The sequence below is a fragment of the Gobio gobio genome (assembly GCF_949357685.1).
Source record: "Gobio gobio genome assembly, chromosome: 12".
NCBI classification, from domain to species: Eukaryota; Metazoa; Chordata; class Actinopteri; order Cypriniformes; family Gobionidae; genus Gobio; species Gobio gobio.
The window spans coordinates 46,394,393-46,418,677 of NC_137105.1; the positions used below are offsets into that span (position 1 = coordinate 46,394,393).

At 42.4% G+C, this 24,285-nt stretch overlaps 1 protein-coding gene across 1 annotated transcript in view; it reads right to left on the reverse strand.

Annotated features, from left to right (window-relative positions):
- The window catches only part of mdn1 (midasin AAA ATPase 1), an 86,689-nt gene that overhangs the window by 17,662 nt on the left and 44,742 nt on the right, over positions 1-24,285 (reverse strand). Inside the window, exons 56-79 of the mRNA XM_079831681.1 lie at positions 22,815-23,031; positions 15,165-15,405; positions 14,280-14,406; positions 13,956-14,120; positions 13,653-13,867; positions 13,077-13,464; positions 12,856-12,968; positions 11,156-11,819; positions 10,392-10,553; positions 9,979-10,261; positions 9,649-9,887; positions 8,558-8,653; positions 8,340-8,434; positions 8,128-8,252; positions 7,847-7,999; positions 7,556-7,665; positions 7,383-7,456; positions 3,154-3,337; positions 2,619-2,772; positions 2,272-2,418; positions 1,858-1,984; positions 1,667-1,772; positions 1,438-1,553; positions 604-1,023 (exon numbers count right to left, since the gene is read on the reverse strand). Coding sequence (XP_079687807.1) covers positions 604-1,023; positions 1,438-1,553; positions 1,667-1,772; positions 1,858-1,984; positions 2,272-2,418; positions 2,619-2,772; positions 3,154-3,337; positions 7,383-7,456; positions 7,556-7,665; positions 7,847-7,999; positions 8,128-8,252; positions 8,340-8,434; positions 8,558-8,653; positions 9,649-9,887; positions 9,979-10,261; positions 10,392-10,553; positions 11,156-11,819; positions 12,856-12,968; positions 13,077-13,464; positions 13,653-13,867; positions 13,956-14,120; positions 14,280-14,406; positions 15,165-15,405; positions 22,815-23,031 — 4,721 coding nt within the window. The remainder of the gene's footprint in view (positions 1-603; positions 1,024-1,437; positions 1,554-1,666; positions 1,773-1,857; positions 1,985-2,271; positions 2,419-2,618; positions 2,773-3,153; positions 3,338-7,382; positions 7,457-7,555; positions 7,666-7,846; positions 8,000-8,127; positions 8,253-8,339; positions 8,435-8,557; positions 8,654-9,648; positions 9,888-9,978; positions 10,262-10,391; positions 10,554-11,155; positions 11,820-12,855; positions 12,969-13,076; positions 13,465-13,652; positions 13,868-13,955; positions 14,121-14,279; positions 14,407-15,164; positions 15,406-22,814; positions 23,032-24,285) is intronic.

Consider the following 24,285-nt stretch of genomic DNA (forward strand, 5'->3'; position numbering starts at 1 on the left):
CTGCTCAAGTCGTCTTTGTGATGGAGGTTCAGGTTGAATAACTAGTTCTTCAGTGTTTCATCATCGGACTCGCGCTCGGATTGAAATAGTAAAATTTCAGAAGCCTCTGGAGCTGAAGTTCAGTTATGGTGATGAGCGTTTAGCTTCAGAAACACGAGCTGTACGCGGTAGACCAATCACAACAGACCGGGCCGTCTGGCCAATCAGAGCAGAGTAGCTCACGGAAAGGAGGGATTTAGAGAGACTGAATCATCCGTCGAGTCGTTTGAGAATCATTGAAAAAATGTGGTGAATTGCAAAATATTATGAGAAAATTAAACCTTTTGACCTTTGATGCATGTCAATCTGTTGTAGGAGACTCCAAAATAAACATAGGAGCCTTTAAAATAGCATAATAGGGGCACTTTAAACCAAAGAGGGAGGGAAGGTAATATCTAGCTAATCTTTATATTCACTATAGAAATTTCCACAATTTCTAGGTCTCAACAAATAATAATAAAAAAAATTAAATACTGAAAAACACATTTTTAAATTATGCAAGATAATTTTTTGCCCTTCCTGAACTTAATTGAACAGTTCAATCCAAGTGTTTCTCTGACTCACCAGCTATGGATAACTCTTTCTGTGGATTCCCGGGCCAGTCCATCCAGCTTCTCTTTCAGGTCCTTCACTTCCTTCATTAGGTTCTCCACCTTCTGCTCTACCTCTTTCCAAGCCTGCTCCCCTCTCCGCAGCAAACACGCCTGTGGCTGGATGTGAGGGGCCAGGGGAGACGGGTGGCTCAGTGTGGCTTGACCCTGCGCAACTTCCCCCTCCCTGGTCTCAGCGGGTGCTGCAGAAGAACCTTCGGGACAGCACTGGAGGATCCAAGAGAGCTGCTGAAGCACAACAGAGCAGTGCAGCGCTGAAGACTGAGCCCGGGTGATCCAGTGCTGGAGAGGCTCCTGAGGAGGGAGACCGTTGGCATCATCTCCAGAGCCAGCCGTGTGGGACTGGATGCTCTGGACACTGTCGATCAACTTCCTGTTGTTTTAAACAGAAAACAATCAGTTTTACAGCATACAAGAGGACAGGCTCATCCAGTGTATACACTACAGTTCAAAAGTTTGGGATCAGTACGATTGACGAAGTCTCTTATGCACATAAAAAAACATTAAAAACAGTATTCAGTGTCACATGATCCTTCAGAAATCATTCTAATATGATGATTTGATGCTCAAGAAACATTTCTTATTATTAACCATGTTGAAACCAGTTGTGCTGCTTTATATTTTTGTGGAAACCATGATACATTTTTCAGAATTGTTTGATGAACAGCAAGTTGAAAATAACTGCATTTACTTGACTTTCTTTACTGTAACTTTTGATCAATTTAATGCATTCTTGCTGAATCAAAGTATTAACATCTTCATCTAATGCATCTTGAAAGGACAGTACCTCAGATGGACCCAGTGCTCTGTGAGTCCAGCAAGTCTTCGTCTTTGCCTCAGCAAAAGTTTAAACAGGTGAGAGGAGAAACCTCGACATCGCTCTACATTTCCCAGCCCAAGCTCCTTAGAAGGACAAAGAAAGAAATAAAAAACAATCCCTTACTGCAGCACTACATGAAGACTACAAAGCACAACTAACATCAACATCAAATCTAAAGCAGATATTTGGCCCTCACTTTAACGGCACTTTGTAATGCTGTCAGCATGGCGTTGCGCCTGGCCCAGGATCGATAGAAATACTTCTCACAGCCTTCCCATGCGTTCGACATCTCAGCAAATAACCTGTGTGGACATCAATTACTATCAAAATCAGGCTCTGACCCTCAGCTCTATAGAAGACATTAGTCTGTAGATGATGGCCACGCACGTGTGCTCTGTGTTGTCCTGTGTTTTGACTGCAGACAGGGCTATCTTCATCTCCACTGGCTGCAGACACAGTGTCTCACCTGGGTCTGCGGTACGACCCCAGTTCAGACCCTTACGATAGGACAGACCTGGAGAGAAACAAACCCCAAACAATCATTCGTCTACTTCTTACATATTGCGATCTATGACAGCTAGAGTATATCATAAAAATATGAAATTTGGCTCAGTTATAGGAGGTGGTCCAGATTAGTAATCTGACCAATTTGAGGGTTTCTTTGTCTCATCATGCTGATACAGTAGTGGCCATTTTGAAAAGTACAGTACTCAATTTTTTCACCACTCCTTTAAATTTTGTCAAATTCTTACAAAAATTGGCTCAGATGATCTTTGACCACAAGAAATGACTCAGACTGACCGATCTGTGCAAGCATCTTGAAGAGATCTGCTAGCGCCCTCTGTTTTTGCATGAGGAAGTGTTTCACCTCCGCCTTCTGTTTCTCCTGTTCCACGCTACGGTCCACCGACAGGCTCTGCAGGGCTTGCACGTTTGCAATTATCTCAGCTGGACAATAACAAAAGGAAGAGAAAGTTACATTTTCAGGTTCATGTGAGATTCATCAAGTATGCCTTTAATAACTTGAACAGGTAGGTAGGATGACTAGCCTGACTACAACATAAAAAACAGCATAAGAGAATCTAGTTTAATAAGAAGATAAGACTAAATAAACTCTTCTAACTTTAGGTGAGGGCAAAGGGTGATACCTGTGAACTGATCCAGGTCTTCTGAGAGCTCAGGCATAGAGGTCTTCTTTACCAGTTGCACACACAGCTTCTTCATCTTCCTCGTGAGGACAGGCAGACGGGCTTGGAGAGACGAGGGCTCTTTATCAGATGAGAGTTCCTCTGGACCATCGGCCTGATGCATGAAAAGAGTTTAAATACAACCATGTTACAAAAACAGGTACCATATGGTTCATGATAAGGACAAGAGAGCTAAAAAAAAATTCAATATCAGGAAATCCTCTAGAATTCAAGAATTCATGGTCTCATAGGTAAAAGAGTTGATTTTAGGATGAAAGTTACATTTTAAAATGGGCTTTCCTGTTGCTCAAACAGTAGAGCGTGGTGCTAGCAACGCCAAGGGCATGGGTTTGATTCCCAGGGAAAGTGACCATATGTAAAATGTGTACCTTGAATGCAATGTAAGTCGCTTCGGATAAAAGCGTCTGCCAAATGCATAAATGTAAATGTAAAATGACAGTTTGAACTGAGCTATTTCATCTTGAGATTACATTACCTGCAGATCTCTGCCTTTTCCAGGCAGGGCACCTCTCAGTGCTTGGTGAACCCTGTGCAGAGGAGTCTCCTCAGGCTGTGAGCCCACATCATCCATGCTGCCGCTACTGCCCTGCTCCACCAGACATGGTGAACACGGCTCCTTCAGTGCTGCCTCAAACTTCTTCACAAACTTAAACAGGGTCCTGAACACAGACACAATGTCATAACGTTAGTTTTTAAATCATTACAGACAGTTTGAGGTCCGTTGCTGTGTTGAATATACATGTTACATCTAGTCTGTTGAGGGCTGGAATGCAACAAACATTCTGACATATGAAAAATAATGACAATATTGTGTTGATGATGTGATTAAGCGGAAAATACACAACCTTTCAAAACTTTGGTTTTGGTAAGAATTTTTAAAAATATCCATATTTAAAACTTTATAAACTAAAATAACTAGCTTCTGTGAGACGACAGTACACATCGATTTACGGCGAAAGAGTAACCCTTAACCTGACGCATTGTCGCGGAAGTGCAGAGGATAGAGCAAAACACAACACCGGCCACAAATTAGAAGACTAAAACGAGAGTTTATAAAGAGAAATGTCAGAGGATTTTGATAAAAGAGAAGAGGAGATTGAGTTTGTTGCCCAGCCCTATTAGTTTGAACCGCGAGAGGCGTCAAAGCTTACGCTACTCCTACATCCTACGTCATATCCAGCCAAATGATTATTTCGGTCTAAATGAGTCTACTCCGCCAGGATACTGTTATAAGCATGAGCCCCGTCTGATTGGTCGTGGCGGCGGTGTTGCAACAATATATAGAGATATTCTTAATGTTACCCAGAAAACAGGTCACAGGTTTAATTCATTTGAAGTACTAGTGCTAAATGTCACGCTATTAGATGTCAGAAAGAAATCTGTATTATCTCTAGCCTTAGCTACTGTATATAGACCTCCAGGGCCCTATGCTGCTTTCCTAAAAGAGTTTGCAGACTTTCTCTCAGATCTATTGGTCAACGTCGATAAAGCATTAATTGTTGGAGATTTTAACATACACGTAGATAACACAAATGACGCGTTAGGGGCTGCGTTTACAGATCTATTAAATTCCTTTGGGGTCAAGCAAAACGTCACTGGTCCCACTCATCGTCTTAATCACACACTAGATTTAATTATATCACATGGAACCAACCCAACCGATATAGATATTATACCACAAAGTGATGATGTCACTGACCATTACATGGTAACTTGCATACTGCGTACTGCTGAAATCTGTCATGTTGCGCCACGTTATCGACCAGGCAGAACAATCCTTCCAACCACTATAGATAGATTCTCAAATACCTTACCTGATCTGGCTCAGCTGCTAAGTGAACCCAAACAAACAGATGAACTAGAGGAAATGACTAGCAGTATGAGCACCATTTTCTCTAGTACATTAGAAATTGTAGCACCAATTAGATTAAAAAAGGTTAGAGAGAAAACTAAAGCACCATGGTACAACAGTGCTACACATGTTATCAAGAGAGAAACTCGTAACTTAGAGCGTAAATGGAAACATACTAATTTAGAGGTCTTTAGAATCGCATGGAAAGAAAGTATGTCACGTTATAAAAAGGCCCTAAAAGCAGCCAGGGCTGAGCATCTCCGCAAACTAATAGAAAATAACCAAAATAACCCAAGGTTTTTATTTAACACTGTGGCTAGACTAACAAATAAACAAGCATCGCCTGAACAAAATATTCCGTTACAGTTTAGTAGTAATGATTTTATGAACTTCTTCGCTGACAAAATAGAAAGCATCAGAAACAAAATTGTAAATGTACAATCATTAATGATGTCTTATGATTCAACCGCAACTATCGCCCATCAAGAACTACTACACCGCTTTACAACTATAGGACAGGAAGAGCTAAATAAACTTATCATTGCATCTAAACCAACAACATGTTTATTAGATCCAATACCCACTAAACTACTGAAAGAGTTGTTACCTGTAGTGGAAGAGCCTCTTCTCAATATTATTAACTCGTCTTTATCTTTAGGTCATGTTCCAAGAATATTCAAGTTGGCAGTCATAAAGCCTCTCATTAAGAAGCCACAATTAGATCATAATAACCTAGCAAATTACAGACCAATTTCAAATCTTCCATTCATGTCTAAAATACTAGAAAAAGTTGTGTCCGCTCAATTGTGCTCTTTCTTGCAAGAAAATGATATCTATGAAAAATTTCAATCAGGATTCAGGCAGCATCATAGCACAGAAACTGCACTCGTTAAAATCACAAATGATTTACTTCTAGCTTCTGACCAAGGCTGTATCTCAATACTAGTTCTACTTGATCTTAGTGCTGCGTTCGATACTATAGATCATAAAATACTATTAGATCGACTTCAAAATTACACTGGTGTTCAGGGACAGGCATTAAACTGGTTTAGATCGTATTTATCAGACCGCTACCATTTTGTCTGTCTAAATGGGGAAAAATCAAAGATAACATCAGTAGACTATGGGGTGCCGCAAGGATCCGTGTTAGGCCCTCTGCTATTCTCAATATATATGCTGCCACTTGGTAATATTATAAGAAAACATGGAATTAATTTCCACTGTTATGCTGATGACACTCAATTATATATTTCATCACGACCAGATGAAAACGCTAAATTATCTAAACTGACAGCGTGTGTTGATGATATTAAACACTGGATGACGTGTAATTTTCTGCTATTAAATTCAGATAAAACGGAGGTGTTACTTATTGGTCCAAAAAATTGCCCACAAAACCTCTCACAATACAACTTTAACTTGGAAGGATGTCCTGTCGCTTTATCCACTACAGTAAGAGACCTGGGTGTTATATTAGACCGCAACTTATCTTTCGAAAGTCATATTTCATATGTTACAAAAACGGCATTTTTCCACCTTAGAAACATTGCCAAGCTACGTAACATGCTATCTATTTCTGATGCAGAAAAGTTAGTTCATGCATTCATGACCTCGAGACTAGATTACTGTAATGCTTTATTAGCTGGTTGTCCTGCATCATCGATAAACAAACTGCAGTTAGTCCAAAACGCAGCTGCTAGAGTTCTTACAAGGTCAAGAAAATATGATCATATAACACCAATTTTATCATCTCTACACTGGTTACCTATTAAGTTCCGTATCAATTACAAAGTATTGCTACTGACCTATAAAGCCCTAAATGGGTTAGCTCCAGTGTATTTAACTGATCTTTTATCGCCCTACAATCCATCGCGCTCTTTAAGATCACTAAACTCGAGGCTTCTGGTCATTCCTAGGATATCTAAGTCCACTAAAGGAGGGAGGGCTTTTTCACATTTAGCTCCTAAACTCTGGAATAGTCTTCCGGATATTGTTCGAGGTTCAGACACGCTGTCCCAGTTTAAAACTAGATTAAAGACGCATCTCTTTAGCCAAGCATTCACATTATAATTAAGTTTTATACTACAGTTAAATCGCACCAACAGCATTAATATTCTGAACAGCAGCTATGCTAATTATTTCCCATCTGCTTTTCTGTTGTTATCTCGGGACACTAGTCCCGAGGTAACTAGTTCGTCAGCTCCAGTTTGTATCCAGCCTCTGATGGAGACTTCAGATGCCCCGACACCTGTGATGAGACGACTCGACGCCTGTGAAGAGACGACTCAACGCCAGCGTTGTTATGGCCTAAAATAATACATGATTGATTAACTTATCCTAACATTTTTTCTTTAACATTCTCTTTTCTAACATTTTTCAATGTACATTTATGAAATGCACTTTCTGTGAAGCTGCTTTGAAACAATGTGTATTGTGAAAAGCGCTATACAAATAAATTTGAATTGAATTGAATTGAATATATCGCGTCACAGGTTTCTCATTTTGGACCAGTCGACTTGTGTAGACCATCTGCCGGAAGCTAGCTATTTTAGTTTATAAAGTTTTAAACATGGATATTTTTCTCACAAATACCCATTGATTTGCTTCAGAAGGCCTTTATTAACCCCCTGGAGTCGTGTGGATTACTTTTATGATGGATGGATGCACTTTTTTGGAAATCAGGACTGCTATCCACTACCATTATAAATCTTGGAAGAGCAATTATAATTTTTAGTATAACTCTGATTGTGTTCGTCTGAAAGAAGAATATCATGTACACCTAGCATGGCTTGAGGGTGAGTAAATCATGGGTGAATTTTTGGGTGAATTAGCCCTTAGTCAATCACTCTCACCTGTGTGTCTTCTCCACAGACTGCTTGATGGACCAAAAACTGACATCATTCCACTTGGAGATTTTGACAAAGTCCTATATGCATCAAGATAAAGATTACATCAGATCAATAAGAGACAGTAAGACATCACTACTGACACCACTCTTGCCTGCTGTGGTGTTTGGTGCACCTACTTTGAGCTCTTTCTCTATAGGAGACCTCAGCTGGGTGATCTTGGTCTGGATGCTCTCGGAGAACTGCGTGTAGTATTTATAGAGATTCCACAGCAAACTGCAGAGTGACTCTGTGAGGATGAAAGGCATCAACATCATATTGTTGTATCCATGTTGGATATGGATGCTGCAGTGCATTTTAAAGATCTCTTGAAATCGAAATTGTACATTTGTAGCATTTAGTCCATGTGTATGCTAGCCTACTCATAAAAGTTGACAAAATAAACAAGAGAACATTCTCTATTCTCTTACCATGTCCTTCCTGTTTAGGAGCCAGAAGGACGTGGCAGTGAAAACCAAGCACCATGGACAAGCGGACAGAAAACTCTCCTATGGTGGAGCCTTCTATGAAGGCCTGCAGTGTGGATGAGACCGACGAGAGGGAAAGATCCTCCACACCATCATCTACTGGACAAAATAAAACATGTGATCCAATGAAAAGTGGTATATTGGAATTACTCATTTATTGTACAATACAAAGTAGGAGGAGAAATCGTTTTACTACTACATATATAAAAGTGCAAGTCGGTCACCATGTCTGTTGTCTGTCCTTTGCTCCTGTAGGTATTTCTCTAGGAGTTGGTAGATGGACAACCAATGCTTGGTTGAATTCTCAGCGTGGCGCATCAGTGCGTTATCAAGGCTGCTTGACCAGCAGCTGCAGAGATACAGTGGTTGAAACCAGTTAGACCATCATGTCACAGACTAACAGGCTTTAACCAAGTAGTGTCACTAGACTACTTACCTGAGCTCAAGTTTTCTCCACTGAATGATAAGTTGTGTGATAGCTTCCAGTTCATTCCTTAGAGACACTGTACGGCTAGCATTGTTTTCCCAGTCCTGTGAGGAAAAATGACAGAAGAGCTGCTTTCAAACTGATATCATGGCCTAGGCTGTGCACAAATGGCCTGCAAACTACTGACTAGTGTTTAAGGATATATGTGCATGAACTGATTCCTCTACCTGTGCTTTGCTGAGCAGGATCTCCAGACCATTTAGGAACTTTGCCAGAGGGCTGGACAGACTGAATGCTAATATCCTCTCTATCACCATCGTGATCTGTGACACATAATACAATAGGGAGGTGTTAAGAGATGACATTTGAGAAACAGTCAAACGCTATAAATAATAATAGAAAAACGCTGTTTGAAAGTTGGTCGGACCGACACAACAACAAACGTGTAGCCAATCAGCAGTAGGGGCGTAAGACGGTGAAGGAGAGAGAACGAGCAAAAGGGAAATTTGAAGAAAGACTGTCGAAAGAGAGATGGCTGAGAGACATTACAAAAGAGAAAAGCTCATAAGAATAATCACTGGAAAATGAAGGGTTATGAGGGTAGTTAGGATTGGAGGGTGAGCTTTTGAGGCAGAGCAATGAAGAGAGGGGTGTGTTTGTTTGGGGCGATTTCAAATATAAACAATGTTCAGCAACGACTTTGAGAAATAACACACTGTACCTTTAAGTTACATATCAAATGTTAACTAAACCAGGGGTTTCAAAATATTTGTTTTTTTTCTTCAAAATTAAATTAATATATTTTATATTGTTACTGAAGCCAAAAGCAAATTTGTTCTGTTCAAAATATTTCTTTGAACATACTTTTATTTTGCAAAAACACATTCAAAGTGACAGTAAAGACATTTATAATGTTACAAAAGATTTCTATTACAAATAAATATGCTGTACTTTCTATTCATCAAAGAATCCTGGAAAAAGTATCACTGTTTCCAACACAGACAATAACAATAAATGTTTCTTGAGCAGAAAATCAGCATATTAGAATGATTTCTGAAGGATCATGTGACACTATAGACTGGAGAAATGATGCTGGGAATTCAGCTTTGCCATCACACAAATAAATTACATTTTAAAATGTATTCAAATAAAAAACAGATGTAATAATATATCAGTTTTACTGTATTTTTTATTAAATAAATATAGCTTTGGTGAGCATAGGATATTTTTTTAAGCACCTTGTGGGTCTCTGCACCCCAATTTCAAAACTCCTGAAGTAGATGTTTGCAATGACAGTAATAGTAACGGCCGCTCTCACCTGAACAAGAGCAGGGTGTTCAGGCCAGTCGTTGAGGCGCTGTTTCACAGCTTTACTCAGCAGTTCTAGCGCTGGCAGACAGATCCGGGCCTGACTCATGTTAGGCTCTATGTAGAAGTCATACGGCCCATCATTCTGCAGAATCAGTCCAGCTGGACCCCCTGAACCGCTGACTGTGTTTTGGAGCAGAGTGCTGAGGAGGAGCTGAGAGCCCATCAATTTAGGGTTCACTTCACAGTCTGAGAGAGAAGGGGAGAAACAGGGAAAGGTTAGATGATGAGATACGTAGGGGCTGTGGTTTTCTGATCTGCATAAATGATGCCTTCATACCCATTAGATGGTAGAAGCGGGCTATCAGTGGAGCTGTGATTTGATAGGATGAAACCAGGGCACTGATGTGGAGTTTGGTGTGATTGCTTGGCGAGTTGGGCTGGTACCAAAGTGACTGAGCATAAGACAAGCAGAGTCTCTGATGGACCTGAACCACTGTGCTCATGCTGCTGACCAACAGGAAGCTGCTTGTCTCACTAGAGTCCTCCATATCTGCATCATCGTCGTCCTCTATGATTATTGGCTGATCAAGACTAGGTTCTGCAGTGATATCAGAAAAATCCTGTGGAGAAAACACATTATTGGCCAAAGTACAAGCTCCAAATGATCTGACAACAATGGAAAGGGCAACATAACACGCAAATGTGTGTGAACACACATAAAAACAGATGACTGGTTAAGTCCATGTTTACCTTGTGGTAGGAGGGAAAAGAGCGTCTGAACTCTCTCTCCTCCTGCTGGTCCTCTGTAAGGCCTGTCCCGTGCAGATGAGAGCGGCTGCGATACAGACTGGCTTTCATCTGCTCTTTTTCTCTCACTTTCTTCTCCTGCTCGTCCCATTCATTCACTATAGCCTGAACAAAACACAGTCAATGTCACAAAATCACTCTTGTTAACTTTACAACTTAGCTTGCTCACAAAAGTTGCTTTGTGAATAGGTATCATGAAAGGCCCCAAACAAAGTTTCTCTGCAGGTTTACATAGCATTTATTACTATTAGATGTTAACATGGAGTAAATTTTTTCCTGAATAGATAATACATTTCTTTGCTTTAAAACAATTGACGGTAATACTTTATGTTACAGTGCCCTTGTTATGTGGATACTATAGTAATAACTGTAAATTATATATATTTACATGCAACTAACCCTAAACCAAACATAATCCATGCCCTAACCCTATAGTAAATACACAGTTAATTAATATTACTCAGGACTTAAATGTATAATTACACTGTACAATAACAATATAAAAACCAATTAGAATATAATATAAAATAACACTGCTATATACCCATTATGTATTTATTTACATTTTATAATAAAAAGCTTGACACCACATTAAAAATGTGAGATCCAAAATCTAATTGAAATTAAATTCAAAATCTTTTAGACTTTCTCCTGTCATGTTTTGGACACAGGTTATATTGTTTGGGATTCTGTACTTCATATCTCACCTGGCAAACATGTCTGAAGAGTTTTTGCGTCTCTGCACTGAGATGTCCCGCACTCAGCGTGTGACTCTGTATGTACAGCAGCGCATTCAACAGCAACAATGCGTGATCTGGGATCACGCGGCTGACCTCTGTCGCTGGCAAATGCTTTCCCAGGCTTTTCAGCATATGCATGCATTCCCTTGAACACAGGTAGTCTGCACAGGCCAGATCAGAGGATGCCACTGGACTTGGAAAAGCAAGCATAGTGGACACGAGACGCGTCAGACCCGGTTGGGCAGTCATTGAGGAGGACACCTGAGACGCCAAGAGTCGCATGCCATGCTGCACCTGCAGAATTGCTGCCCTCAGAGGCACCACCACATCAGGATAGAGTGGGTACTCCTCCAACAACCGCTGGGAAAATCGGTGCTGTGAAGCCTGCCAGACGGCCTCCTCCTTCAACAAACTTTGAATCCCCAGCCTGGATTTTGGCCCAGGGGCATGTAAGGCCTTCAGGAGGTGGGAGAGCAGGTCACCCACTGCAGCTGGCTGGCCGATACTGCACAGGTAGTGCTGGAGTTCCTGATACAGGTGACCGTACTGGGAGTCAGGGGGGCGGCAGGCTTGCTTACGACTCAGTTCACAAATCTGTTCCTTCACCTGCTGCATACGGATCCACAAGTACCTAAAACACACGGAAACATCAAGAGTTTAACATCAAATTGGAAGTCTGTAGGGATAAACTGCTATTGAAATTCTCGCTAACACAGATAAGCAAAAAAAATCTCTTCTGTCTGATAACCGGTTTACTTTAAAATGCTTTAGCTAATAAAATAAAAACAAACTCAAAACTAAAATTTAAATGTGACAAGTGAATTTAGCCATCACAGCATTATAATGTACAGTTCAAATGGATTTTCATTTTAAGATTACATAAATATTACATTTATTTATGTTTTTAAAGATTCACTTGAAGTATTACATGACAGCAAAGGTAATCTAAATGTAAAAATAGGGGAGATGAGCATGCACAATTAAAAATCCAATATCGGTTGACAATGGCTGAGAAACTGCAACCGCCTACCGCTCACCCCTCCCTTTCGAAGCACGTAGAGAAGCTACGGTGGCCGACACAGGACAAAGACGTCATTGTCTGAGACAGCAGAGAGTAGCTAGCACTCTGCAGAGCAGTTTGTCCGTTTAGGGCTACTGTACTGCTCACTGTAATGGGACCCACAGTAAATGTGGATAGAGATGGCTCATTCTCAGATAATAAAACATAACGGTTCATTATGTGAGGTCTTTATATACACCACTGAAAACATAGTTATGTATATTGTATTGCATTTCTGTCAATAGATCCTCATTAATACTACCCACTGCACCTTTAAACAAATTAAAATAAATATCCAATATCAGTTGATACTGAATGAAAATCTGTAATATCAGCCGACAACTAATAAGGTACAATATCTCGTGCATTCGTTTAAAATGGCTGATGTTGGCTGAAAATCTCAAATACATCAACCGATAACTGACATGGTGCCAATATCTTGTGTGTTTCCATACAAATCTATGTAGTAGGTTGTAAAAACAGGGGAGTTTAAGCAATTAAATATCCAATATCAGCCGACAACTAATATGGTACAATATCTCATGCATACATTTAAAAATGCATGGTAGGCTGTACCAGAAGTGATGGAAGCTGGATGTTTGGTTACCTGATGCGAGGATGCTGGAAGCTGTCAGTTGTGCTACTCTCCTCAAGCTCCGCCCCTGTAAGCAGCTGTGAGGAGAGACTCCGCCCTCTCCACTCTTCCTGTAACAAAGCAAGCTGAGAGACACAAAGACAGTCATATTAAGGCGATTTGCATTTGTAGATTAAAGGTTGCAATAGATCGCTAGAATGTCACAAAATACGCCACTTGCGAGCTTGTCTCACCTCCTCTTGTGCATAGCGGAGTTTATACCCCCTTTTTACCGCAGGGTCAAAAATAGTTTGTGGAGCCCAAACTTGGATTTGCAGCAGACCCATATTCACCCAGAAAACTCCAGAGCGGGCAAGCTGGACCGAATCTTGTGCCCGGTTGTGTGCAAACTGTGTCAAGCATGTGACTAAGGTCTCCAGAAAGCCCTCTGGGAGCAGGTTTTCAGGCAGGCCTTCTCTGAGGGCGATCTGAATCTCCTGGGCAGCACCAATGGGGTCCTGGCCTTCAGTTAGACTGTCACAGGATTCTGTGTAGCTCTCCTGTAAACCTGGAGACAACAGCTCGGAGAGCGACTGCAGCTGTCTACGCAACACAAGTCCTTGCAACCTACAGTCAGTTAATCTACAGAGAATGAGACAGAGCAATACAAATTAATCATTGCACAATAGAAATGGCAATAAAAATATAGTTTATATAAAAAATGCAACATATTTAAATGAATATTACAAAACCGTACTGTATTAAAATGTTCAAAATCTAACATGTAATGTATCCATGCTTCTTAACTAGGTATGATATGTGGTCTCTACCTGAAGTCAGCAAGCTCAGGCATGGCCATATTATCCCAGATCACAGCACTCAGATCTTGAAGCTGCCCGGTTCTCTCTCTCCACTCGCCCAGGGTCACCCGTGAAGATGATAGGAAGTGTGACCCTGATGGATCCCATCGGCCGCCAGCATCAGTGTTGCTCAGAACTCCCAACATGCAGCGGGACCACACTGCACGACTCAGCATGCCAGGACCCTTCGTCGACAAACATCATATCAAGGTTATTAAATACACATTTTAAAAAGCCCTTATAGTGTTTTTAGCGCTTCCTCCACACACACACCGTATCAGATGGTCCCAAGAGTGATCTGGAGTTCATGTGCTCCTCAGGGTTCAGTGGATTCCACTTCAGCCAACGGTCAGGGTCAGAGGTCACACTGCTGCTCCACAACGCTGCCAGTGTCTCAGACAGCAGCTCACACCACACCAGCGGCAGCTCCTCTACAGGCTGGTGACGGAATTAAAACAAGAATGAAAATTGATTAAATTAAATTGAATTCATATTTTAATCTCTAGTGAAGAATGATTCTCAGTAGATGGAGAATTATTTATTTATAATCATTCATAATAACACCAGAATGATTGTTAAGAAGGTGTTTTGACAGACCCTCTCAGTGCCTAGCAGGAACCAGAGAGGCTGCAGCTGTCGGATGTTCATGGGCGTCGACTGCATACAGAACCGCAGATGGTTAGAGAAGGACCTGCGCAGACCATCTTCTGCCTTCTTATTGCCTCTGTAGAGCAAATTATACAACACAATATGAATAAAACATTACACAGAACGCCTTATTAACAGCCTACAAGATCATACTTCTTTGAATAGTGCCAATTTCAAGTTTTGTTGTTAACTAAAACTGTTAAACATAATTTTCCTTAATTGAAATAAGGCAATTTTTTAATAAACCCTTTTCGTCTCTTCACATCCTGATTGCAATCAATAATAGAAGTGATCTAAATATTTTTAAAAATTACATTATCTTCTATGGAACGCAATGATATGCAATGATACAACGTCCTGCCTGCCTGTCAACATATGCATTTCTATACCTCCACGCACCCTGCTCACACAGACATCACACATCATCAGCGCGTCCAATGAGGCAATGCAGCTGCCTTTACAGTTCCTCCTGAACCAAAACAATGAGCTAATGCTGCGTTCACGCCATGTCATGACCCTAATTACAAGATGGCAACCCATGACTCTCTACCCGGAGCGGTTCATGTCCTCAGATTTATGCATTTCTAAGTCAACACAGTCAGGTGGTACAAGTAAGAGCTCTGCAAGTTGTTTATGTTCATCATAATTTAATGCAGTCTCTCATCTTGTGACACTTTGAAGGACTCTGCTTTGTGTTTTGGAGGAGGTGTGGCTTTGGAGACGCTAGGAAGGGAGGGTGGGATCTTATGCTTTCAAAGCTGGGCTTGCTATTGCTAGCCTCTCTGAAATTGCCTACCCTACATTCAATAATTTGATAGCGAAACATCATCATACCCGGGTGTGACTGACAGGTAGAGCAGGTCTGCGGTGACTTTCATCTGGTTAAGTACCGCCAGCTCTTCCAGTGCTGGCCACAGTTGAGCCCTGCGTGCAAGCTGCAGTAACACCTCCCTGTCTGGTGCGGCACTGTCTCCCACTTCCTCCTCATTATCATCAGACAGAGAGTCCAGCAGGCCACAGGAAGCCATATGACCCTGCTGCTGATCCACACAGCTCACAAGCCTCTCCAGGACACCTGGATGGAAAGATTAGTATAGTTTGTGTTATTAAACTAAGGCCAGGGTTCTTGCAGGTTTCAGAAAGTCAAATTTAAGACCTTTTTAAGACATTTTGAGACCATAAAGATTGAAATTTAAGACCTATACGATGCATTACAAAAATTATTTAAATCAAAGAAATAATAAAAAAAGCAATAAAGCAATGACATTAGTAACCCTCCACAGCCAACAACGTGCCAAATGCCCAAAACCTTAGGCCCAAAATGAAAATAGGCTAAAACAAACTTGCCCTCAAATAGAATAGATTACAAAACAGCATATTAATAGCCTAATAGAGATTGAACAGGGGATGCACTAGGGAGATAGGATGAACTAGGGATGCACGATTTGGGGAAGATATCTAATTGCGATTATTCTGGTTAAAATGCACTTTTTTTTTTTTTTTTTTTTTTACAAATGAAAAGTGTATGCATATAACATTTTATATATTAATGTTTATATATTAACGAGACTAATAATAATGATTATATTCAATAAATACAAATATTTAACAAAATTAGAAATATTACTATTACAATAACATTTTAATGATAAAAAAAATTAAAATAGAGTATTTAAGAATAAATATAACAATATAATAATAATACTAATAAAATAACATTTATATTTTACAGAAAACTTATTTTACAAAAAAACCCTGCTGGGTTACCTGTTAATATGCAGACAGCCTATGACTAAAAATCATTAGAAAGGTCTAAAGATTTATTGTAAAAAATAAAATAAAAAAATAAAGAAATTCTGTGCTTTTTATCTGTGATATACATTTCTTAAAGTCTATGTATTTAATATGAAATATGAGCCTCTTATGCATCCACTGTGGGGGAAAAACTGTACATTGGAGAAAAACATATGGGTTGTCATATAAATTTATTTAGAGAGAAGTATTATTTTTCATATTTGTTACCCAAACTTTCTTTCATTCATACTGGAAGCCAGAGGGCGCCCTCGAGCAGAAACTCCACATTTCCCTCAGAGAAGTAATCCTTAGCCCTAATGTGAAACAATAGGTTACTTGCGTAACCCCGGTTCTCTGATAGCATTAAGTGAGGTGTCTCACTATGGGATACGCCCCTTCCGCGTATTCCTCAGAAGCCCTATTACATTACGCCAGCCCCAATTGGCTGGCAGACGTGACGTTGTGTCTGGGAGTGGCCTCCCCCTCCCTCAGTATAAAAGGGGCAGCACAACGTCACAACGACATTCAAAACAAGCACACCTCTTCCTCGCTTCACACAGCAAGGAGGGTGATCTGGTGAGACACCTCACTTAATGCTATCAGAGAACCGGGGTTACGCAAGTAACCTATTGTTCTCTTTCAAGCATACGTTTCGGTGTCTCACTATGGGATATCCTAACTCCCGTATTGCCAGATAGCCTGCCTCGAAGTCTCCTGCCAACCACCATATATATTCAGGGCTGAACAAGTCATGACTCACGACTCACATTCCTACGCTCAATACTGCATGTGCTAACGTTTGAGCTGTAACATCCAATTTGTAGAATCTTGCAAATGTATGCGGCGAGGACCAACTCGCCGCTTCACAAATATCCTGTATCGTGACTCCTTTAAAAAGAGCCCACGACGTTGACATTCCCCTCGTTGAGTGTGCACGTAAACCAGACGGGGGCACAAGACCCTTGCTAGAATATGCCAATGAAATAGCCTCCACTATCCAGTGCGATAAACGCCGTTTAGTAATCGGTTTCCCCGTACGTGGTTTCGCCCAAGAAACGAACAGCTGGTCATTCTCCCTGAACCCTCTGGTTCTTTCTACGTAAATGCGTAAAGCGCGCACTGGGCACAGCGCATTCGACTTTTGCTGTTCTGATGACGCAAAAGGCGGTGGGGAGAAGGCTCTCAACTCAAGAGGGATGATAGAATTAATTATTTTAGGCATGAATGCAGGATTAGGTATCAGAATTACCCCTGCATCCGCATGCATGAACTGCATACACGCTGAATGCACCGAAAGTGCATGGATCTCGCTTACGCGCTTCGCTGAAGCCAAAGCTAACAGCAGCGCTGTCTTAAATGACAATATTTTTAAATCAATCTTGTCCAACGGTTCAAATGGGGACATTGAAATAGCATCAAGCACCAATGCCAAATCCCATGAAGGAGAAAGCGGTTTTGAAACTGGCAACGCGCGGCGTGCGCCCTTCATGAATCTGCATACTAAAGGATGCTGCCCAACAGTTTTGTTATCAAAACCTATGTGACAGGCAGATATAGCGGCCAGAAACACTTTTATGGTTGAAAACGCTTTCCCTTGGTCTATCAAATCCTGCAGAAATGATAGAACGACCGCCACCGAACACTGAAAGGGAATTTCGTGTTTAGCCGTGCACCAACGTTCAAACACGCCCCATTTGCACTCGTAAAGAGACCTAGTAGACGAGGCTCTAGCATTTTGTATGGTCCTGATAACACTGTCAGACAGACCAGTTGTGTTCAAATTAAACCACTCACTGGCCAGGCCCATAGTGCCAGGCGTTCTGGATGAGGTTGAAATATCTCCCCTTCTGCCTGAGACAGTAGATCTCTGCGCAACGGGAGAGGCCACGGATCGTCGTATAGCATATGTATGATCTCCGCCAGCCAGTGTTTCCCTGGCCACCTCGGAGCTATTAGTATCAGCCTCAATCCTTCCGCCCTCACTCTGTAGAGTGTTGGGGATATTAACGCTATCGGTGGGAACGCGTAAAGGAGAGTGCGAGGCCATTCGTGCGCCAACGCATCTATCCCCAGGGGCGCGCTCTGGTCCTTCAGTGAGAAGAACAGAGGACACTGAGCATTGTCGTGAGACGCGAACAGATCCACTGTCGCTCTGCCGTATATGCTCCAAATCTGTTCGACCACTTCCTTGTTCAATCTCCACTCCCCATATAGAGGATTGCCCCTGGACAGCAAATCCGCACCCTGATTCATTACACCCTGTACGTGCGTCGCTCTCAGGGATAGAAGATTGACATTGCCCCATAAGATCAGTTTGCGTGCTAACATGTGCAAGGGAAGTGATCTGAGACCCCCCTGTCGATTTATGTAAGCCACAACCGTAGTGTTGTCTGTTCTCACAAGGACATGATGTCCCTTCAGAAAGGGAAGGAAATGCTTCAACGTCAGAAAAACGGCAAGCATTTCCAGATAGTTTATATGAAGATCGGCCAGATGATGACCCCATCTCCCATTCACTATCCTGCCCTCGTGGATGCCCCCCCAACCTGACAACGACGCGTCCGTTGTTATGACTTTCCTGGCTTGAACCACGCCCATGGGTACCCCCTGAACCAGAAAGGTCGGGAGTCTCCATTGACGCAGTGCCAACACCGCCTCTGACGTCACTCTCACTCTCCTTCGGGAGTGCCGTAGTGGATCCAGCCTCAGAGACGCTACCCAGCGTTGAAACTCTCTCATAAACAGTCTGCCTAAGGAAATGACTATCAGGGCTGAGGCCATCAGTCCCAATAGCCTGAGGCATGTGCGGAAAGAGACACTTTTTCCCTTCTGAAATTCGGCCAGGCACCGAGTGAATTTTACCACCCTGTCCTCCGACAGTCGTGCTCTGAATGCCACCGAGTCCAGTGACAACCCCAGATATGTTATGGACTGCGTGGGAATTAAAACACTCTTTTCTGTGTTTAGTTGTAAACCCAGCTTCTGTATGTGTTCCAGAAGCATAGCTGTATGTTCTCTCGCATCCTGCTCTGACTGAGCTGTCACCAGCCAGTCGTCTATGTAAGTAGCGAGACGAATACCCTGTTCCCTGAGCGGAGTCAGGGCCGCTTCTGTGCACTTTACAAACACTCTTGGGCTGAGAGACAGGCCAAACGGGAGAACCAGATACTCGTATGCCACGCCAAGGAAGGCAAATCTCAGGAATTTCCTGTGGGGTGGGTATATCTTTATGTGAAAGTACGCGTCTTTCAGGTCGATCGACGTAAACCAATCGCCCTGGCGCACTATTTTTAGGAGTGTAGAATGAGTGAGCATTCTGAACTTGTACCTTCTTAAGTATTTGTTCAGTGCACGCAGATCTAATATGGGACGAAGACCCCGAGTTCCCTTCTTTGGAACGAGAAAGTACCTTGAGTAAAACCCACTGTGGCTTTGCTCGGGTGGGACCACTCTTATCGCCTTCTTGTTCAACAGAGAGGAAATTTCTTCCTGAAGAACATGCTTTAATTCTCCCCGCACCTGAGAATGAACTATCCCTTTGAATTGCGGGGGAGAAGTGACAAATTGCATTCTGTACCCGTACTGTATCGTTCTCAATACCCAGCGGGACTGTGTGCATTCTCGCCACTTGTTTATTTGCAGTGTTCTGGTGCCATCGTGTGGCTGAGTCGTGAACGAATCTGTGATCTGTACTGCGCATGCGTGGGCACTTCGCGTTTGGACAGAGTTTAAGTGTCTCATCACCTCTAAGGGGGCGATAACCCCCTGAGGAGATGTAATATTGTGTTCTGTCAGTATGTTTTGCAACATTTTTTGTGGCGTTATGTTTTCCAACATGTTTTGGGGGTACAGTGAAAACTTTATTGAGTTTTGAACATGGAAAGTGCTTGTGACTAGTGGGTGGGTGTGCACCACTGCACCGTCTCTCGTTCTTTTCACCGCTCTGCTTCCCCTGGCCCAGCCGGGCTCTGTTTTCCACACAGAACATCTGGAAGTGGGAACTTCGGAACTCGTTCCTTGTCGAACACTGAACTTTTGAGGGTCGGGAGCCAGCGAACAGGGGGGCTGTGGGCTCCCGTCCCTGAGGAAGGTCCCATCAAACTGCCTTCTTCTTCCTCCTTGCTCCCTGATAATGGGCATGAGGATGAGGTTGAGGAGCTGGCTGAACCGTCTGAGCTGTTGCAGGCGGATAGTTCTTTCTAGCCCAGGCAGTTCTCTGTTCCGGTGCTCCGCCCTGACCCGCTGCATTCACGTTCGGTCTCTGCCGTTTAGGAATACGAAAGCTGGGGGGTGGGCGGGCCGCGGCCTGTGCGAAGGTCTGCCGAGGTGGCGGAGAGGGTGCAGTCTGCGACTTTCTAGGCATGCAGAGTTGCAGAGCCTCATCGTCCCTCTTCTTCTGCTCGCATCTTTTTTGCATCAGTGACAGTGCTGAGCCAAAAATGCCCTCTGCGACCACCGGTGCGTCCAGGATGGCTTCTTTCTCCCTGTCAGAGAGATTGGCCAAGTTAAGCCATCTTCCTCTCTCCTGAATTACCATCGTGGCCATGGCCTTGCCCGCGGCTTGAACCGTGCATCTCTGAAGACGTAGAGAGAGATCCGTAACGACACAGATCTCTTCCCAATGTGTCTGACCTGGCATGGTCGACACTTCGTCCTGCAGCTCCGCTTGGTATGCGGTAAGCATAGAGATCGCGTTCAGAGCCCTGACGGAGAGAGCGACTGCCTTGTAAGCGCGCTCCGTCATGCTCGACTGGAATCTGTCCGCTTTGGATGGTAAAGTCGGATTTGCAGCCGCCGTACGCTTTGGGTGTAAGTGCGCGGCAACTAGTGGCTCCATGGGGGGCATTCGGAGAAGGCCATCCTTCTCCATCCCTTCCACATCAAGAGCGGATCCTCCCTGCACGGGCATCTTGCTTGTGAATGGTTTGTCCTTCCATGTCACCGCAACCTCCTCCAGCAGCTCTGGAAATACTGGAAGGAGCTGTCGTGCTGCCCGTTTCGCTCTCGGCAGCCTCTTGCCCTCATAGCGAGACTTTGCAGTCTCTGCTACCACGGTCGGCCACGGAATATTTAGTTTATCTGCAGCGCGTTTGCACACATCTTGCAGATCAACACTGAGAAGCGGAGAGGATGGTGCCCCGCCCGCCTCTTCCGTGGATCCCGCCGCGACGAGGAGTCGTGCCGAGTGCGCAGGGGGAAGGAAGGGGGAGTCCTCGAAATCTTCCTCTTCCTCAGAGAGAAGATAATCGGATTGTCCCTCTTCCTCGAAATCGAGCGCGTCCTCATCCTCGTCCGTGCTGAGCACACCAGGCAGAGGGACGCACGCGTCAAGCTCTTCACTCCAGGACAGAACTGCCGTGGTGGGCAGCTCTACTGCAGGAATGGTTACCTGCGGAGTGGCAGCTGGAACAGGGCTAGGTGACATGAGGGGATCTTGGCCTGACAGGCTAGCTTGGCGTGCTAGCCTGCGGCGAAGGCTCTTCATGGTGAAGCGTGCGCAGTGTTCACAGGAGCCGGGGTTCTCGATCGCCAATTGGGCATGTTTCAGCCCGAGACATGCAGAGCAGACCTGGTGTGTGTCCTTGCATGAAATTTTGTTCCCGCATGAACACAGTCGCACAGAATCTCCCTCACTAGCCGGGATGGTTTGCATTGCTGCGGCCATCGTTGTATCGAACAATCCTTGCAATCGGCTGGAATGCAAATTGAAGGAGCCAGACGAAAAACGGCGTGGTGGCCAGTGGTTCGTCCAGAAGTTTGTTCTTAGAAAAGGTAGGCTTCAAGGCTTCTGGTGTGAAGCGAGAAGAGGTTTTTGAATGTCGTTGTGACGTTGTGCTGCCCCTTTTATACTGAGGGAGGGGGAGGCCACTCCCAGACACAACGTCACGTCTGCCAGCCAATTGGGGCTGGCGTAATGTAATAGGGCTTCTGAGGAATACGCGGAAGGGGCGTATCCCATAGTGAGACACCGAAACGTATGCTTGAAAGAGAACTAGCGATGTAGGATAAACTGAAGATAGAAACGCTTTGACTGATGAAACGAAGACAATAAACACGACTGCATCAAGCTATGGTGTATTTGAGTTCTTCAAGCCTTCACTATTGTCATAATAATAAGGTATGCAGTGCTGATTGAGTGCAGACTTTATCACTGTTTAGAATAATATAAAACAATGCATGTCTGCCTCATTCTGTCCAGAAAAATACAGCGTAGACGTATTTTGCGGGCAGGTAATTGCATTTATCACGGGATTTGTAGTTTTATCACCGAGTACGTGTACCAACACCCCCAGAAAGAACTACAACACACCGAACGAACGCTCTGAGGGCGGCGCAGCAAAGACTCTATAGAGCTACGCTTTCGCGATTCGATACTTTTTTGATACAGTGTAACGTTAATTTAACTTTCTGCAGCCAGCATTTCTGGAAATGAACGAGGATAACACTTTTTTAAGACCTAACTAAATTAAATTTAAGACCTCAGGTGAAAATCTGGCCGTTTTTAAGACATTTTAAGGCCTTAAATTAAAAAAATTAAATTTTAGACATTTTAAGACTTTTTAAGACCCCGCGGGAACCCTGTAAGGCGGTCAGGGTTTGCCTGATTGTATGGTCTAGCACTGCTACTTCAAGCCCAAAATCCTTAAGAATTACTGTCAAAATTGAAACTAGTCCTAGTGACTAGTTTACCTGAGTTCTGAGGCTCCAGCAGGAGGTTGGCCTGAAGCACCAGACCCCAAGCTTCCAGCAGAGCCTCTTTTGAGTCAATTCCCATGGCCACACCCCGGAGGCGAGACACCTCTTGTTTCCATAGCGATGCGAGGTTGTTGTCCAGGCGCAGGTCCCGAACATCCAAAGCCCTGCACAGCACTCGCAAACGGGCTGCACATTCAGCCACCGCCTCCAGCTGCACAGAAAAGTTTGTGGGATTATTTTAGATCAGTTAGAATGGACGACTAAAATAAAATACTTCTGATACTTTTAATAGAATTTCTCCATTTATTTTTGGGCACTTATTTTAATTAGACATACACTACCATTCAAAAGTTTGGGGTCAGTAAGATAAAAAAGAAAAATAAACGAATACTGTTTATTCAGAAAGAACACATTAAATTAAATCACAAATGACAATAAAGACATTTATAATGGTACAAAAGCTTTCTATTTTAAATGCTGTTCTTTCAAACTTTATATTAATCAAAGAAAAAAGAGATTATGATTTCCACAAAAACATTAAGCAGCACAATTTCCAACACTCATAAGAAATAAGAAATGTTTCTTGAGCACCAAATCATTATATTAGAATGATTCTTGAAGGATCATGTGACACAGAAGTAATGGCATAAATAATGTAATGGAATGTAATAAAATAAGTTAGTTTTAAAATATACTGAAATAGAAAACAGTTATTTAAAATGGTAAAATTGTGTTACTTTGTGTTTTTATATATATATATATATATATATATATATATATATATATATATATATATATATATATATATATATATATATATATATATTATATATACTTTTTAAATAACTTTTTTTTTAAGTGAGCTTAATTCAGTCTTCATATAAAGACAAAATAATAAATGTCATTTATCTGTGGCCTTCATATATAAAATCAATATACAGAAATTGAAAAAAGTTCAAAACTTAAATACTTTAAATTTTAACTGCATAAATTATAAATTAAATATAGATTCATCCTTATTAAATCTATTTTCTCTGTTCCCTTTGTTCTTTGATTAACATTAATGACAGAATCACAGTGACTGGTTTATTAGGCTGCTGTCACTTTAAGATCTGCCGCTGCCGAACATGACGCGGATCTGACACGCATCTCATTTTCTCACAACTCTATGTTCATTTAAGACGTTATTTAACTCATTAAGGGTGCTCTTATGAAAATACTTGATAAAACTGGCATTTTGGCATAATTCTGTGTGTTATTGTTTGCTCAAGCATTGAAGAGAACTGGATTCTGGTGCACTTCTTTCTGTGTGTCGTGTGTGTGTCCCATAGTCACGACATTCACAGACAGCGCGTTCTCTTTCATCTTGTCGCGCTTGAATGGTTTAAAATCATTTGCATGAATAAGATGCGTGATCATATAATGTAACGCTAACCAAAGGCGTAATTGCGTTAAATATTTCTAA